The 18,378-nt window shown below is 45.7% G+C and overlaps 1 protein-coding gene across 1 annotated transcript in view; it reads right to left on the bottom strand.

Annotated features, from left to right (window-relative positions):
• Positions 1-2,383: 2,383 nt before the first annotated feature.
• LOC104359809 (dynein axonemal heavy chain 9) overlaps positions 2,384-18,378 on the bottom strand; it is a 105,499-nt gene continuing 89,504 nt past the window's right edge. Inside the window, exons 20-22 of the mRNA XM_042802655.1 lie at positions 17,235-17,417; positions 9,003-9,392; positions 2,384-3,253 (exon numbers count right to left, since the gene is read on the bottom strand). Of these exons, the coding sequence (XP_042658589.1) occupies positions 3,026-3,253; positions 9,003-9,392; positions 17,235-17,417 (801 nt within the window). The 3' untranslated portion in view covers positions 2,384-3,025. The remainder of the gene's footprint in view (positions 3,254-9,002; positions 9,393-17,234; positions 17,418-18,378) is intronic.

The following is an 18,378-nucleotide window of genomic DNA, read 5'->3' on the forward strand; positions in this document are numbered from 1 at the left end:
CATTTCAGACCAATAGACCATCTTGTACTGCTGCCGCTTGTCCCAGGTGCATTGCCGGGTGACCCAGAAGACACAGCTCATGGGATGCACTGCCCTTGCCAGCCCACTAGTCTTTCCCACCTGCTGGTGTGCAAGGACTCCTGTGATGCTGAGCTCCAAACTCAGCTGTGAAGCATAATTTCTAACCTGGAGGTACATCCTTCTCCCATGGCTGCAGTGCCCCTACCACAGGCAGATCCAGCCCAGCTCACCTCATTTAAGAAATCTAGAAGCTAAACACCTTGGTCTGAGCCACTGACTTGATTTCCTTCACAGTGAGCACAGGGAAGTGAGAGACAGATCTTACCCCTCTTTGATAACCAGTGCAAGATGAGGTGGGAGGACCGAGTCCTTCATGGAGTATCAGGGCAGCTCAAGGTGACTCACTGAGACCTGCAGGTCTCTCTGGGTGGTGGGCTGCCACCCTATGAACCCCATGGCTGCCCCAAAACAGGATCCTGGAAGTTTCAAGGTCACCATGTAGGCAGTGGGCACAGAGTTTGCTGGTGATCCTCCCCTTTCCCCAGTTGGTGCTAAACACCTGAGGCCATTCAAGTCCAACTCTGGCGAGCGAGGACCTCTCAGGATGAGGCAGTGTTTGTCAAGGTGTCCTGGGTTGAGTGAGTGGTGGAGTTTTTGGTGGCAGGGGAGGGGGCTATCGGGGCGGCCCCCTGTGAGAAGCTTCTCGAAGCTCCCCCAGCTCCACGTCAGCTCCACCTCTGCACCAAGGCCGAGCCCATCAGCTGCGCCTCTGCGATAACGTATTTAAGAAGGGACGTGGTGACGGGCAGTGGGACTGGTGAGGAGGAGTTGCTGCAGCTGCATGAACACCAAGGTCAGTGGAGGAATGGAGGAAGAAAGGAGGGGGAAGGTGTGCCGGAGCAGAGACCCCCCTGTATCCTGTGGGGAGACGGCAGGGCAGCCCCCCCTGCCACCCATGGAGATCTACGGTGGAGCAGACACTGATTTATGGCCTGTGGCTTCTGCTCAGATGATCAAGGTTCTGTGCCTGAAGAAGGCCGGGGTCTCGTGGGAAAAGGCAGCCCCGCTGCTATAATTCAGCACTGGGAGGATTGCAGCATGCGGGGGAGTCCCACGCCGGAGCAGCTCGGGAAGGGCTGCAGCCGTGGGAGGGAATCCAGTCGGAGGAAGTTAGTGAACCATGACGGAGCAGTGTGGGGAACGCTGCGGCCCATGGGAGGAATTCATGTCGGAGAAAGTTTGTGGAGGACTGTCTCCTGTGAGAGGGGGACCACGATGGAGCAGGGGGAACAAGTTCCGGACACTCCCCTCACTGAAGATAAGGAAAGTGGCAGCGCTGACTGCACCCCCCATTCCCTGCCCCTGTGCCACTGGGGGAGGAGGTAGAGATATAGGGAGCAGAGCTGAGCCCGGGAAGAAGGGAGGGGTGGGGGAAAGGTGTTCTCAAGATGTGGCAATGCTTCTCACTGTCTTACTCTGTTATGTGTTGTTAGTGTCTGTAATAAATGTATGTTCTTTTTTTTCTTCCCCTAACGAGTCTGCCTCTTGCTCGTGATCATAAAAGGGGGATTTTTCCCCATCCCAGTCCTATCTCGAACCCCAAGCCTGGCTCTCTGTCCCTTATCATTGCCGGAGGGGAAGGGAGAGAGAGCTGCTGCATTGTGGTCTGCTGCCAATCAGGCCTAAACCTTATTGTTTATTGACTTTGGGGATTCGTCTGAGTAACAGGGTTTGTGGTGTTCCCAAACCCCAATCTCACGAGTCTGGCTGTGAGATTGTAGCCTGGCATTGGGTAGGGTGGGAAAGTTTTGGGGTGCTCACTGGTGCTTATTCCACTGAGACAAAACCCTCTGCACATCTGCCATCTTCCCCTTCCCTCCCACACAGCCTCCCTGCGGACACACAAGCTGATACCTGCAGCGAGCTCAGAGATGGCAGTGAACCCCAAAGATGAAAAACCCATGGCTACTTGCATGGTGAGGGGCACGAAAATACTGTGTACCAAATGAGGCAGAGAAACAGCAACTATTAGAGAGAGGCAGGATCCTGTGCTCTGCAATGAAGCACTGCAGACAGCATGGAGAGCTCCATTTCCCCAGGCAACCAACCTAGCTCCTCACATTTCCCAGCTCCCAAGTCCTCAGCTGCTGCAGTCCGGAGCAATACTGTGTGTGTCTGGCTCATTAAGATAATGCACACCCCAGTCATCCCTCTATGTGACTCTGCTGTAGAAACACATCAGTTCTCACCCACTCCATTTGTAATTATAAATGCAACTATCCAAACAGCTGAGTTTGTTCCACCCGACCCTGAATGCACTCTCCATACAGTGAATAAACATGTGATACAGGCCTCCAGGCAATTTTTAGAGACTAGTCCAGGAATAATGACTTTTATTAGTAAGTTTCTATCATTATGAAATATTCTTCTTAGATAATCCCTGTGCTGTATTTTTACTGTTGATTACATTAAGCACACTGGATATTAACACTATTTTCAATGTTTCTAAAATTAATACAGGAATATTAGCAGTTTACATCCACAATATCTGCTGATCTCCCTACTTTTGACATTACAAATGACAAAGAAACACTCATGTATAGAAAAGAATAAGGTCTGAAGAATTTCACAGGTCACTGGACTATCTAAGGATTTGGGAGAAGGCCACTGACTTTAAAACTACGTTGGATCACATTAGAAGAATAAACATTAAATTCAGATTCAAGCTTAGCACTCTCTTGGTGTGGAAGATCTGGCTGTGGGTTGGGATCTTCCAGTGCTCCAGTGCAGCACTGTAGGAGTTACAGGATATTGATTTGTAGCAGTCAAGAATCTGTTCCATGTGTCCTTCTGCACCTCTGCCACCTTCTTGCAGGCTCTCTTTAGGTTATGTGCCCAGTACTCAGTGAACTGGAGCTTGGGTTCAATCTCAGGATACTGTTTTTTAAATTGTCCTAGAAAGACACTGTTAGGGATTGGTGAATGAGGTGCTCTGTTGGTGAGCCTAGAGCTGTAGCAGCAATGCCACACCAGCAAGCACCCACTTGGAAGGATTTTCCCTAGTTTTAAGATTAAAAGTCCACACATAAGTTGGCCCTCTTTGACGTGTTTTGTATACAGGACATGGGTAGATACTACGGATATCTTGTTTGTCAGCAGGAATGGCTTTGATGAAAATGACAGGCATGGCCGGGGTTAGTTCCTTGAGCCTGGCATCTGCAATAATCCCCATCTGCAAAGGAAAGAAGACAAATTCTTAGCTAGATTTCCAAGTTATCCATCAGCTGTATCTGATACTCATGATCCTCTGTAATGTTTATACAAGCTGGTTTTATTCCGAAAGTGAAAACATCTTTCTGGAGATCAAGGGGGTGGATGAGTCTATCTGAGGTAAGGAGAGTCTGGATCAAACACCTACCCTGTTTCATCAGAAGCTTCCCTCAGATGTAGCTTATTCCAGGGGTACAGATGCCTGCTGTCACCAGATGCTCAAGCCCACACACACCTGAGCAGGACTTTGTGGGCAAACAGTGTTCCTGGATGTGTCCAGCTACATCACCATCATGTAGCTCCCACTCCAGGTTTTGGCAGACCAGAACCATCTTGTGAGAAGCTTTGCTTGTGCTAGGACCAATTGTGGACACCTAAACAGGGCCTGGGATCGAGAACAACACTCACTCGAGAAGAGTCTAAAATGCACCAAGTGTCCCACCACACCACCAAAATTTGAGCATGACCAGGGATACGCTTGCCTTGGCAATGAATGCACGCGGTGTTTTCTGCGGGCCCTAAAAGGCACCACCGGCTTGTTTCCACCCTTACAGGTGCTCACACCAGCAAAGGGGATTCAGAAGGACCGATCCTGCAGGAATATTTTCATTAAATAACAAGTCCACATTATCCTCTTCAAAGCAATGCTCTTGCTCAGCAGGGTGCCTGACCCAGGAGGACAGTATGCTGCCAGGGCATGAAATCAATGGCTTGCTTCTCTAACTTGGGTCTCTCTGGCAACTTTTGTTTCTCTTTATGACAATAAAATGCCCTACACATCCATCAATATCCAGGAAAGCCTGCAAAATTGTTTAATGGAGGCTAGAGAGACCAAATGAAAACAAATATAGAAATGGAAATAAAACTTCTCAGTGCTAAAGAAACTGCCTCTCACTGCAGCTGAGCTTCACATATCATTATTATTTCAAATGCTCTTAAATCAGACTTGTGGGATGAGATTCAACCTCTCTAGTAGTTTATTTAGTTCCGCAAATGAGTGAAGAAAAATAATCCCTCTTGCAACACACCTCAGTTTAATTGTACTAATGCCATCTGTTATATTAAGCTATGAAAAATCCAACTCCGATTTAGGATTTTATATTTCCAACATGCTGAACAAACATTAAATAGTTTTTCTAATACCTTGCAAAGAAGCTATTTATCAAACATTATTATGTGCTCTTTTTAAATCCTCATCTTTCTTTTCTGAGGCTGGATTTTGATCAGATTTTTTTTTTTTTTTTTTTTTTTTTTTTTTTTTTTTACTGCTGATAATTCTTCAAATAAAATTTCCAAGATATATTTGACCTATTTCTGGGTTAACAAGAGTTGAAATTTTTCTGAGGTATCTCTGTGGAACATATCATTTTGTTATGTCTGGGCTGATTTGCATTTGCATTTTTTATCGCTCTCATCATCAGAAATTAATTCTACTCTGAAAGCAGTTTTCCCTAGCTACTGGCACAGCACACCTGGTAAAAAGCCACTGTTCTGTGCTCAGGCCTCAGATCCTAAAGAAGTCTTCACTTCTGCTTGTGCTGGCTTCTTAACAGTCAATTTGAAGAGCCGACATACTATGCTGCCACATATCAGTGGGTCTAAAGACAGAAAACAGCTGTCACAAGCCAGGAATGATAGTAGATGGGCCCAAATACGTATGCAGCAAGCCAATATCCGCCCCCCCCCCCCCAACTGCATTTTGAGGTTTTACTAGTACAGGCACGCCTGCACCACAGGTAATTTAGGGTCAGTCTTAAAGTCCTTCAAGCACAGGTTGGGTGTCTTTCGGATAGTTTCCTCTGTTTTCAGGGAAATGGGGTTGGTGATCTGACCAGCAGTGTAGCCAGTGGGGAACACCACTCCAAGGATGCCCAGAGATTGCTGGGGTTACTGGCTTCAAATGGGCATGGGGAACAAGAAAAAGAGCCATCCATGGAGCATGAAGTGAAGAAGGCCTAATGATGTGCTGTCCAGCAAAGTCAAATGAGAGAGGACTTTTTGTCACTGAGTAGCTTAAGAGTTGAGATACAAATGGAAAAGAGTTTGACAAGTTATTAGTTTTTCAAACCAACCATAGATAAGAGACTGGATGTTCACAGCACAATTTGCAAGTGTCCCCTCCATGGATGCTTTGTACGTTTATCACTGGAGACCTCAGATTGAGCCACATCCTACTCTTGCTCTCATAGCTCATAAATACATGGGCATTACTGACAGTTGACATCTTCAGGAAAAGGGTTCACATGATGTCCCAGCTCACCCCGCTGGGAAAAATTTCAGTCTCTGATGCAGGATATTTGACATCCCTGGTGTCTCTGCAGAAGAACGTGACAAGCTGTGATGTTTGGGACTGTAGCACAAGAACGGGGCTGTGCCATAGCTGGGTTGCACACTGATGTTGTTTTCGGAGCATCTCAGCTAAAAATAAGTGGTGTGCAACTGTTCCCAAAGATCTCAAGCTGCTTGAACTGTCAAATAAATGTGACCGTTCCTTGCCACACAGATCTGCCCTTCTAAGCCTCTCTACTGGTTTAAGGCTGGAGCTTTACAAAGGACTAGCTTTAAAAAGTACATAGAAACTGTAGCTGGGGTGTCTTAAAGGAGGCACAGTACCATCAGTGAGCTCAGCATGCTGTGCACTGACTCTACAGCTCTTCCAAGGACAAGGTGGTGTGTTGTCTACACCTGGCAAAGCTTCGTGTAGCCCACGTGGTGCAAAACCCACCTCTCCCCTTGTCCTATCCAGCTCCAATACCCTTGGAGAGTAGCAGGGCACATGCTTGGCATCAAACTCTCCATTGCCAGGAACAAGAAGGCCCAGAATCAGTCAGCAATCTCCCATGGTTTGAGATAAAATGTCTCATGGTGTCACCAGTCAAACTCTCACTGAGTCCCGCTGACTTTAACGGTGCTACAGCAACGGCTCATTTGGACCCAAAATAACCTGTTTGGTTTCATTTTATCTAATAGCCGCCTGCTGTTCTGTAATGAATGTTTTATAAATTTAAGACACCCAAGGGCAAACATAAATGTTTAAATAAATAGAAAAATGTGAGTAGCAGAACATAGAGTGACTTTTTCCTTTTTCTGGAGGCACAATCTAAATGTGAAATATTCTTTTAAAAGTGGAGGTGTTCCCCAGGGGAGTTCTTCTAAACATGACCTGCCATTCTTATCAGAGGATCTGATATTTGAAGGAGTATACAACCCAAAGAAACTGTGCACCTGTTTTAAAAATGCTGCATCCATTAATATATACTGGTGCTCACTGGATTACAGCTAAAATTAATAGTTCCACTAGGTGGAAATAATATTTCAGTATGAGCAGCAATATATGAAAATACTCTTTTTCTTTCTGAAATAAATTGAAGCATGATACCCAGAGATTATGAATGGATCTATAAAAGTAATTGCTCAGTATCTTTCAATTACATGGAAAATGTAACCAGAAAAACACATTTGCTAAGGTCTGGATGGTCTCTGAAGACAAACCTCATTGCTGAATGCAATCTCCCATATAAGTTATTGGAGAGAGGCAGAGGGGAGAAGCCATGTGTTTCCCAAAAGATTTCTGGCTTTGCACCACCAAATCTTCATACTCTTCACTTCCACTACCACGTGGGGATGGGTAAAACCTAGGCAGAACTCCACCATTTTGGCCATTATATTTCCTAGTAATGGTGGTAATGATGGTAAAGGAAAACATAACAACAGTCACTGGAATTTGTTTTTAATGGAGTATTCGATACACAAGGCCAGGAATTTTTTTAAACTTCCTTTGTACTGTTGTGTCCAGCTGATTTGTATCAGTTTAAAATGTCAGTTTTTGACGGTAGCTGAAATCCAGTGGTCCCCGTAGTAAGGGGATCTCCAGGAGCTGGAAGGGGTTTTATGTGGCAGCCACGCCAAAGGTTTAGGCAAGCAAACAGGCAGGGAACTGTAGGACCAGGGCTTGGGAAACGGACTGGGCTGGTCCCTCTTCTGCTACTGTGACTTTGGCTATTTGCAGAGCCAAACCCATGAAATCAGGAGATCTGACCTTATACCCATGTGAGATCTTTACTGCAAGCTTCTGACAAAGCCTTTGCCAATGTTCCTGACTGCCTGTGGCTTTCCAGACTCAATGTGCATGTCAAGCCATTTCCAGAGAGAAAATGGCCTGAGGCTTTGACCTTCCCAAGGATTTGTGATAAAATGCACTGGATGCCATCAGTTGGTGATTTCAAAGCTTTGGCTAATTTCCTATCCTTCATGGAAAACCACTGCAGAGAGGGAGCTGAAAAATAAGTGGAGAGTACTAGATATCAATTTCAAGGTCAGGTTGGGGTATGGCATGTAACAGGCATGGCCTCTCTCCATCAAGCCCCACAACAGATAAAGGTCTTCAAAAGACTTCAATGTTAAGACTCTAAAGAGCTGCCTCTGAAATAAAAGCCTTTTCTTGTGAGATGGTAAAATTGACACAGATAAGGAAGTTTTGGGTGGCCCACTTTGACCAGCCTTCACTCTCTCACAGATCACAATCAGCAGGAACATCGCTCTGGCTGCCCAGAGTAAGAGCTGCATGAATCACTGTCATTTAATTCTCACACACAGCAAAAATCGGGACTCATGGTACCATAGTCCAGGTAACTTGGAGGACCAAGCTCAGTAGGGATTTTTCAGCCTATTGGCTCTCAGTCTGCAGACTGCACTCCTAACAGGTGACAACTGCCAGCAGGAATGACAGGGACAATTGTGTTCCTCTGGGATGCTGCCTTGAGAGGTGCACTGCGAGAGGAGCGCTGATGGGCAGGAAACAGCAAGTGTACAAACTTCCCTTCAGCCACCCAGTTGGTGGGCATGGTTCTCACCTTGGCTGTCCTGGGACTGGCTGTGCTACAACTGAAGGGTATTGGGCCACGTCCAGAAGGGAAAAGAAGAAGAGCAAGGGCCACCCACACTGTTCTGTTTGTCCAGGATCAGCCTACCCCCACACCCCTCCACGCTGAGTGAACAGCCTCAGTCCACATTGATCATACAGGCCAGACCTTCATGCGAGCTTTATTTGGCACCCTAAGGGGATGGCTAAAGGATGTGATTAATTTTTGGTCACATACCCTATCTAGGCAGATGACACCCTGCAGCACCCAACAATGGAAGGACAGTGATCTGGATTTGGCACAACCCACCCATTCAGCTCTGGGGATATGAAGATGTAGGAAATCAGAGTTCTCTACTTTCTCTTCACTGCTGTTAAACAAGCAACAGAGTAGTGAAGCTGCAAAAGTCTGCCATGTCACTTTTGGGAGGCAGCAGTAAAATCAAAACCATGTGGAGGTTCAGAGACAATACAGATCTGAGATGACCCCACTTTTTCTATCTGTAGTAACACCATGAGAACTGACCACAGTTCAGTCAATGTACACTGAGGTTGCAATTCAGCTTTTAAGAACCAGATGTATCAGTCCAAGCTGGCCACCTTGAACTCCCTTCACAGCCACGAAACCGACAAGTCCAAGGGGTGATTCATCTGACCCCCTTGGATACCCACTCTAGGCTGCAGAGGAGTGGCCCATCTTTCACATCTTTCCTGTTCCTGAAGAGGCAGCTCAAATGGCTATTGTAGATGAGTGCCTGTCTGGGCTGAGAAGTTCCCCAGAGTACAGCACCAAGCAATAAAGGCACGATCCATGCCTTCTCTTTCAACACAAGAGCCTTGGTGAGCTCACCTGTGCATCCCAGCGTGCACCCTCCATGAACAAACCATGGACATACGCCCCTTCCCGAGGAGGACTGGCAAAATCTTCTCTGTTCTTTTTTGTCACGTCACACTGCAAGGTCATCTTGTCCAAAGGCCACTCATTCTTTCGGGCTGTGGACTGCATGATGGCTGTCAGGAAAGACTGGGGATTGAAGAACCCAGCAAGCCACACTGTGGAGGGTAAGGAAAAGTCTCCTGTCCAGGCCTCCAGCTCCTTGATGCGAGTGAGGAGGTCAGCAAACCATGAGCCCAGGCTGGCCGTGGAAGGGTAAGCCCTCTTTATCCAGGACTCAGGCACCACGTCCAAGAAGAGGGCATTCTGCAAGTTCTCCATGTCACTTGTCATGGTCAGTTCTCCCTGAGTGAGAAAGGGTATGGTTAGCACTGACAACTGCCGCACCTGAAGAAAGCCTGCTTGAAAACAGAAGCTGACCTAGGAAGCATGGAAGAGCATGACACTCTGCACAGTCACTGGTGTTCACATACTATGAGTTTCTTCATGAGTTTTGGGTTTTCATGAACACTTTCTAATGCATATTTCTGCATCCTCATCTTCCCCACTGTAAAATACTACTTGGAGGAAAAGTTGTGTAACAGTGTAACAACAAGCATGGGTGTCCCTTAGTTGTCCCGGTGTTATTTTTGTTTTGTCTCATTGACCGAAGACCTTTATAGGGTAGATTTTCAGATGTGCAAAGCTATTCTCACTCACACTGCCAGGGCAGGATACTGGAGTCTCTGACGATCTACTCCAAAACTCTCCAAATGTTTGCTGTGTGAAGTCCTATCATCCTCCTCTCCTCCACTTCCCCTCACTCCCCTCCTCCTTTATAACTTTGCAGGGCAAGTCGTTCTTTTTGACTTCACATGTTGCCTGCAAATGTAATCACAGTTTCTTTCACAGCAGGGAAACACACAACAAATTAAGATCTGATTCAGCAAAGTGAGATATAGAGAGAGCTTTGACTTTCATTTATCCAGCAATTAGTTATTTTTAAAGCTTTTAGAAACCTCTATCAGTTTTGCCTGGGCAGGAGAAGATCTGGGACATCACTGAATGGCCAAAAAAGGGTTCTGCACAACAATAACAGCATCCCTGTTGAACTTCTGGTACTCCGCAGAGGGTCCCCAGTGTCTGCTAGTCTAAAATTAAGAAAATTCCTGCTGTAGCCAGATGAAATTACATTAAATCTAAACGAGAGATGCCTGGATGGTACCAATGCTGAAAAGGCAGCTAAAAGAGGCCATTAAGAGATGCAGCAGTTTGTGCAGCAGGTTGCACAGAGGGGCACACAGATGGGGCTCACAAACTCTGCTGAGGGCAGTACACATTGCTTAGCAATGATGGTGACATGCCACAGGGCACTGTCCCCAGCATCATCTGGAGAAACCGTCCCTGGCACAGCAGAGGCCTCCACTCAGACCAAGCTCCTGACAGAGGCTGTAGCTCACAATGTCTGGGACTACAGGCAGTGACTCTCTCCTTGCTTGTGGGAGATTTGTGTTGGTGAAGGACCTGTGCCACCAAGTAAAGAATCTGCAGGAGGAGGCATGAAAACTGCTTAGCATCAGAGAGGATGAGAAAGAGACCAACTGGATATTCTCTGAGACCCTGCAGATAAAAGAGGAGCCTCAGCGCCCAAGCGTTTCGAAGGAAGGCAGGCAGAGTCTGTGCCTGCCTGCCTGAGAGAGGGAGACTCCCATGACGGCGAAGGCTGAAAGCTTGTGACTTCCAGCAACAGGAGCAAGGCTTCTGTTCCCCCTGCAGATCTGCAGCTACAGAACAGTTTCAGTGCCCAGGTAGGAGATGAGGGCTTGGGAGCTCTGTCCATCAAAGCATCCAGGCTGATGGAGCCTGAGCCGTGCAGCAGCACAGGAGGGATCAGGGAGTGACAGCAGTAGGTGACTCCCCGCTGCAGAGGACAGAGGCCCCCGTCTACCAACCTGTCTTGCAGTCTGGGGACATCTACTGCATGTCGGGAACTTGGATCCAGGACACTGTGGAAAGACTGCTGATGTTAGTCCAGCCCTCAGACTATTACCCCCTTAAACTTTTCCACAGGGTCACCAACAATATCCGGAGATGGGTGTGCTGCCATTCCGAGGGATCTGGATAGGCTAGAGAATTGAGCTGAGAGGAACCTTATGAAGTTCAACAGAGAGAAATATCAAGTCCTGCACCTGAGGAGGAATAACTTTGTACACCAGTAGATGCTGGGGACCAACTGCCTGGAAAGCAGATGCAGGAAAGGTCCTGGTAGCCCTGGCAGACAAGCAGCTGACCACGAGTCAGCAATGTGCCCCTGCAGCAAAGGCCACCAGCATCTCAGGCTGCATTAGGAGGAGCATTGCCAGCAGGTTAATGGCAGCACGCTGCTCAGCACTGATGAGGCCACATCTGGCATGCTGGGTCCAGTGTTGGGATTGTTCAGCCTCAAGAAAAATGGCTCAGGGGGGATCTTTTCAATGTCTATAAATATCTGATGGCAGGAAGTTAAGACAGAGACAGAATCTTTTCAGTGGTGTCCAGTGACAGGACTAGAGGCAATGGGAACAACTTGAAATACAGAATATTCCATTAAGATACGAGTACAAACTTTTTTACTGTGAGGGCAGTTGAACACTGGAACAGGTTACCCAGATAGGCTGTGGAATTTCCATGCTTGGAAAATTTCAAAACCCAGCAGGGCATGGTCCTAGGCAGCCTGCTCTCCCTGCCCCTGCTTGGAGCATGGCATTGGATTAGACAATCTCCAGAACAACTGACCTGTGATTCTGTGACACCCAAGCCAAGCAGTCTGCAAAGACAAAAACTTGATTTCAGGCTCAGCTTCTATTGGTATGTAATGCCCTTCACAATTTAAGTCTCTGCATGCTGCATGTTGAGCTAGAGGGGTACAACACACCACAGCAGTTCAGTGACTTATAGCTAATGTTAATCACTGGTTTCCATTATAAATACTTATTTTTGTCCCCTTATAATTTTGCCAAAATTTATCTGACTTACAATTTCTCTTTGCCTCAGGCTCAGTATTTTTGGAAAGATTAACTGAAATCAGTTGAGCTATTGCTGAGAATGAGGGTGAGGGAATTGGGTCAGTCTATTCACATTAAAAAATTCCAACTGTTCTTTCAAAGGGCGTCAGTGCCTCCAGCCATGAGGTCAGCAGAGGTGCCCTTTACTGGGGCCACAAAAATCTATGAAGCTTTAGCAGAAGTTGAAATCCACCTGAAGCAACCCCAACACATGAGTAGCAATGCTTGTCAGAGTCCAGCTGTTAAAAAAATCTTTGCAGTTTATTCCTACGCTGATCATGCCCCACAAAGCTATGATCTGCAGATCACACCGAGAGGCCACAGTAGGAGAAGATCAGAGCTAGACACCCAAGCAGACCATAGGAGAGCAGTAACGAGTGCCCTTGTTGATGGCCCATGCTGCACCTGGCACTAACAAGTGAAAACAGGCTCAATGCTGAGTGATCAAAACTTGGGGCAAGCAAGCGTGCTGGTACTCTTGGGTTAGCAAGCATCTTCTCGAAGGAAGTACATTGCAAAGAGACCAGAGACTCCCGAGCTTGGAAGACAGCTTGTCATCAGAACAGAAATCCTCTGAGCTAACCATGCTGTTGCAAATGCAAAGCTCACAGCTGCTGGATGTCAACTTAAAGGGCTTAAAGCACATCTGTCCAATACACTGTGTCTTATCAAAGGGATGAAGGGTGCCAGCTGAATCCAGGCACTGGAAATATCCCCCCCAGCACTTCTGGCTTTTTAGCACTTGACTTACAACCCTTATCTTTCTTATTTTTATTTTTTTTTTTTCTTTTTCCCTGTGAAAGTTTCTAAACATCCACAATAAAATTTATTTTGTCTGGCAATAAGCAATGGCAGTACTTCAAGGGGATGCATCTCCCCAGCACCATGCCTGGAAGCCACTGCAGCCCTGGGATCCCCATTCAGAGCTGCCCCCCCTGAGATCTGTGGTTTTCCACCCAGAAATGCCCTCCCTGGGAAATGTTCATCTCTCAGTAGGATGGACTGGCACCAAGCATCATTAAACCTCTGCTCCAAAGATGACTTGTTAAAGGTAGTAAGCTTTTAAAGGCAGCAAGCATCTGAACTTGATAGGTTTCCCCATGGAGAACAGATTTCTGGTGGATAGAGAAAATCATGTGTACAAAGGTTTTAAGATGGTTTTTGTTTTAACACTCTTGAAGCTAAAAGCAACAAATAAGGTTAAATAACAACAAATAGCAACAAGTAATAACAATAGCAACAAATAAGGTTGCAATTATTTAAAAATTAAAACATGAGGAACAACTGTAACCACCTTTCAAAACAGACATCATTTTCTGTCATTTCATGTGAGAAGGGATCAGGTAAGTCTCTGCCAGTAAATCTGCCATTATTTCTATTCAATGATTTTACATTTGTAGGGAATCTCAAAATGATGGGTTACCTGGTAAAAGGTCTTTAAAGTCCTGGGTAATTTCAAGCACAACGGTCACACACAAATTAAAGATGGCTCATTTTGGTATTTGTCATGAAGTGACAAAGAAATACAAAGGCAGCACATGCCCCGTGCATTTCCTCCTAGGCACCTGAGCTGTTTCACTTTATCTATAACACAGTTGACCCACACTCAAAGCTCAAGACCATGCAGGAAATAAAAAAAGTCCGAGGGGCAAAATACTGCACTGGTCACAGCAGGACACTGAGAACCATGGGGCCTTCTAATAGTGACAGTCAGAAGTATTTGGAACATCTGGGAAGGTTCTAAAGCAGGTAACGATATTGCAAAATATGTTCAAGCAGTTAAATTGATTTAAAGACATAACCCTCATGATCATATATCATGCCAAGTTTTACTTTCAGGAAACAAATGAATTAGCAACTGTAATTCTCAGGAAAGCTTAAAAAAGGAAATTTTTAAAGCCTGTGCTCTCAAGCATAATTGTTGGAATCTCCTGTGAGGGTTCAAAGCATCTATAGCAGCTATCTCATATAGTTGTCCAAACACAATTAAGCATAAATTTGCATTTCAGATGCTGAATAATAAAGTGCATCAGAAATGATTTGAGGTTTGGTTTTTTTTTTTTTTTTTTCCAGAATGCTGGGAGTAATTTTCATTAAAGACACCCTTGAAGGAAATCCTAATCAGCCTGTAGACATTCCCTCAAAATGAGCAGATTATTGTCAGAAATTGTTTTCTCAGTTAAGGATATTTTCACTTGATATAGTGAAATACCCAGCTAGTCTAGTCTTACAAAATTTGGTCTCACTTCATTCTTTTATAATATTTATTATCCCCATTTTGAGGCTTATCCTTTACTGAAGTTGCAGAATAGAAAATCTGCTTGCTAAAATGACACTGGGTACAACATTAACATGCAAGTGTTTCAGCCCAGCCTCTGGTCTCACCGAAGTCATCCAGAACAAAGGGCTTTGAAGCGCAACATGCCAGTTATTTTTGATGGCTACCAGTCTATTGCAATTTCTCTTCCTCTTAATGGGATGTCTCCTATTTTTGGACCAAACAATTACTTTCTGCTACAGAGACACAATGAATTATTCAAAAATTCAAATTAGGCATGACATTTCTAAATCGCCTTCTTTTAGCAGATAGCCAGTTAAAAACAATAAGACTTGCTTCCTCTGTGTTTTATTTATTCTCTTCTGAGATCTGTGGCTCCTGTTATGTATAACTCTCCTCCTCTGAGTGCTGTCAGTAAAGATCCCCAATCCCAGAGATTAATGTGCATTAACAACTCTCATAAGAGCTGCTCTCAGAAGGAACAATTAAAGAATGATTTCTCTCCCAAACTGAGTGTGAGACCTAGCTGTCAAGTCAGGACAGGGGCACGGCCTGCAGAAAAAGCCAACAGCAGGGCCAAGGGTCTCCTGGCCGTGATGTGGTACCCAAGGCATGGGAAGGGCCCCCTGGGGGGTGCTGGGCAGCAGTGGGGGTCACACACGATTTCTAACAACTCTGCAGGGACCCATATGCAACCTTTGCTTGTAGGCACAGAAGAATTGCCCTCTGGTGGTATTTCAGACATTTCAAATCTGTGTCTTCAGCACACACAAGGTGAAGAAATGCCAACATAAATAATAGATACTGCTGCTCATCTGCTCTTCCGTAGTCCTTAAGTCCTGGCCCTGTGGTGTCTCTGAATCACGCTGTAGGTACTGAGGCTGTAGGGACCAACCTGTCCAGTACTACAACTTTGTAGTATTAGAGGTGCCTTTTCTGTAGACACCATCTCACTTCCCTGCCATGATTTCTGGCAGGGTTTGGGGGAGAAATTTTCACCCCTTACTATTGCCTCATTTCTGTGGTTTTTGTCTGTGGTTTATTTAAGCCCATGTATCCACTCATTCTCTCTATCAACATTAAATAGCTTATTCTTCTCCTCATTAAATCTAATTGCTAGACATTGTCCCACTTATAATTGTATCTTGTTAGGTGCTCCAGGATTGAAATATTAAATCACTTCTGTTTACCTGTTTCAGGAAAGAGAATTTTCAATTTCACCACCTTATGCTACAAAATAATTACAATAATTGACCACAAAAATATCAGCCTATTTTAAAACAGATTGTACATACTGGGCCACCATGAAGTGTATATTATATGCCTCTCTCTTTAATCAAAACAAGAAACATCAGCAGTGAACGCAATGCAGAAACGTCTGAGCTAGCACGGACCCAAGTTGCTGGGTTCACAGTGTACAGCAGAACACGGCTGGGATTTAGAAGCAGCCTAGTCCTATCCCTGCAGAGCTGCAGCTACCTAAAATCCCAGAGCCAGCCCTAGCATCTCTGCACGCATGCTGCAGATAAGTCTTTTACAGATCTCTTTTCAAAGCTGCCCTCAGAAGAGGGTCGGGATTGTCATTCGGTCAGGTCCTCCTTGCTCACCTGTCAGCTCTTTCTACTCATGGGGTCATACAAATTAGTTGCAGTTCCTTCAAGTGTGACAGTTCCCATGTTACGCAAAGTATTTGTGCAAGCTGAGCATTTGGGTGAAATGGGGTGACAACCTGTCATTCAGGAAACGGTGGAACAGGGAATGCCCAGTGAATAATGTCCTTAATCGCTGACTCACACCCTGAAATCACCCAGGGAGCAGCTTTGTGTTGAAGATGCAGGGAAGGCACTGAGGTAGCGCTGAAGCCACCAGCTTTGTGCTGAAAGCTCCAGGCAGCATTCCTCTGCTACACTGAGGCCTTTCCAAGGGATGGACAGCACCTGGCTATGGTGAAGAGGAGTCTTTTGGGATGACCGGGTGAAGGGGAAGCGTTGTGACAGAGCACCAGGGCTGGCTAGGCAGGTCCTCACTCACAGTGCAGTCTGATCTATGCTGGGTTACCCCCTCCTGGGCAGTCAGCAGCTGTTTATATTTTGTCCCACTAACTGCCTGGGAGGGGATTCAGCAGATGACTTCCCCTACCAGTGGATGCAGGCTCAAAGCACAGCCCTCTTGCACATCCTGCTGAACCCAGAAATTCGCATCCTACCTGAGCTCCTCCCTGTTCTCCATAAGCAATGGCCAAAGCCAATTCCCAGAGAGGCACAGACATCACCTTCCTGGAGCAGTCTAGTGTCTTACCAGGGTGGAGAAGCCGCTGTGGGTGGAGCAGTCATGCACAGTATCTCCGTAGGGAAGATCTCCATTAGCAAATGACTCATACCCAGCAAAGGGAGCTGTATCTCTTCCAAAACTTGAGTTAAAAACTTCTTCTCTTATAGCTCTGAACATTTTGTGTGCTTACACATGACCAGTCTTTACTTTGATTTCAGCTCAGCTCGTGCCTTTAATGACAATTTAAGTTCCCCCCAGTACCTGAGCATTTTGTGAAAAGGTGTGATGTTCTGGCTTACCTTTAAATAGGTCACATCTCAATTTCTGAGTGACCTATTGTTGCTGTGCTACAGTATCAGGTAGACAGAAGTGCCCAATCTGTTCCCCAAAAGCACTCATTGCGATATATACCTTTAACTTCTCCTAGTGCCTGTGCTCATGGCCTGCAGACAATGTGCCGTTCGAAATCCATCTGTGAACCCTTCTCCATAGAGTCAAGTTGGTTTTGCAGCCAGCAGTGCTGAATACAGCGTATAACCCCTTTTATTCCCTGAACACCTTTTCCATTCATCAAGACTGTACAATGTCATAGTCGCAGGCGTCCAGAGCTCCTACCTTCAGCCCCAGGTCCAGTTCCTTGAGAGCACGCTTTATTTCACTGGTGAGGATGTTCATGCGCTCACATTCCTGGAAGGCAACCACAGCGTATGGCGTCCTCTCCTCCACCTTTGCCATCAGTTCTGCAATGTTAAACTCATCCATCAATTTCTCTAACATCTCTTCCAGAAGGGCTTTCACCTGTGTGTCGAAGGGAAAAACGAGAGGGATGTTTGTGAATGACCCACTGAGCTTCCTCAGCTGACAGCTGCCTGAACGCAGTACGAAAACTCCATCTGCCAGTTAGTGTCTGCAAAACAGTCAGTGTCAGCTGCGCTGGGCAGGACACCTTTCAAAGAGCTTGCTCCATCCTATTAAAATTCAGATGCTTACAAAAGTTAATGTCAGATGAGAAGCTTTCAAAATGATGGTTTAAAAATGTCACTATGACATGCAGCCATCTCCTTTCTTCTTGGGTCTCAAGCCTGTATTCTTATTTCTCCTAAGGTCAGATTCAATGCAAGTAGATGGATGAAGCTATAGACTCAGCTGAGCTTCAGGACAATGAGCTTATGAGCTGTTTTTTTGTGGTATATTGATAGAGAGTAGTGATTATATAAAATTGAATTTTAAGCTGAATTTGGCATTCTGAACTAATAGAGCCATAGAAGAAAAGCATAATGAAACAAAATTATTTTTTGGTCACCATCACAGCTTGATTTGGAAACAGTGCTTTATATCTCTAAATGCTAAACAGAAAAAGCTCCAGTGCAGCAGGATGTTTCTAGGTCTAAAAAATAAATAAAACAGACAAAAACCTTTCTGGTTGACAATGAGGCATGAAGCCCCTAATCTTCACAGGATCAGCTGTATCTGTCAGGTTTACGTGGGCCATTAGGCAGCTTGGTATGGAAGTCTCTCACACGATGCTTTTCTTTAGTTCTGTGCTGGAACCTGGGAGAGACTTCTGCTTCCTGGGGATTTTTCAGGAACACATTGCGCACAGTTACAGTTCTATGATCTGATGTGCAAAACCTGGCTTGCAGGTATCGGTGACAGCTGCCAGCCAGCAGCAGAGGCAGCCCAGGGTAATTTTATTGACATGCCCACTGACATTCATAGTTTGGACTCTGTACTCCAATATCCTCCTACTGCTGCTCTT

The sequence above is a fragment of the Tyto alba genome, unplaced genomic scaffold (genome assembly GCF_018691265.1).
Source record: "Tyto alba isolate M040663 unplaced genomic scaffold, T.alba_DEE_v4.0 Super-Scaffold_39, whole genome shotgun sequence".
Classification (NCBI taxonomy): Eukaryota; Metazoa; Chordata; class Aves; order Strigiformes; family Tytonidae; genus Tyto; species Tyto alba.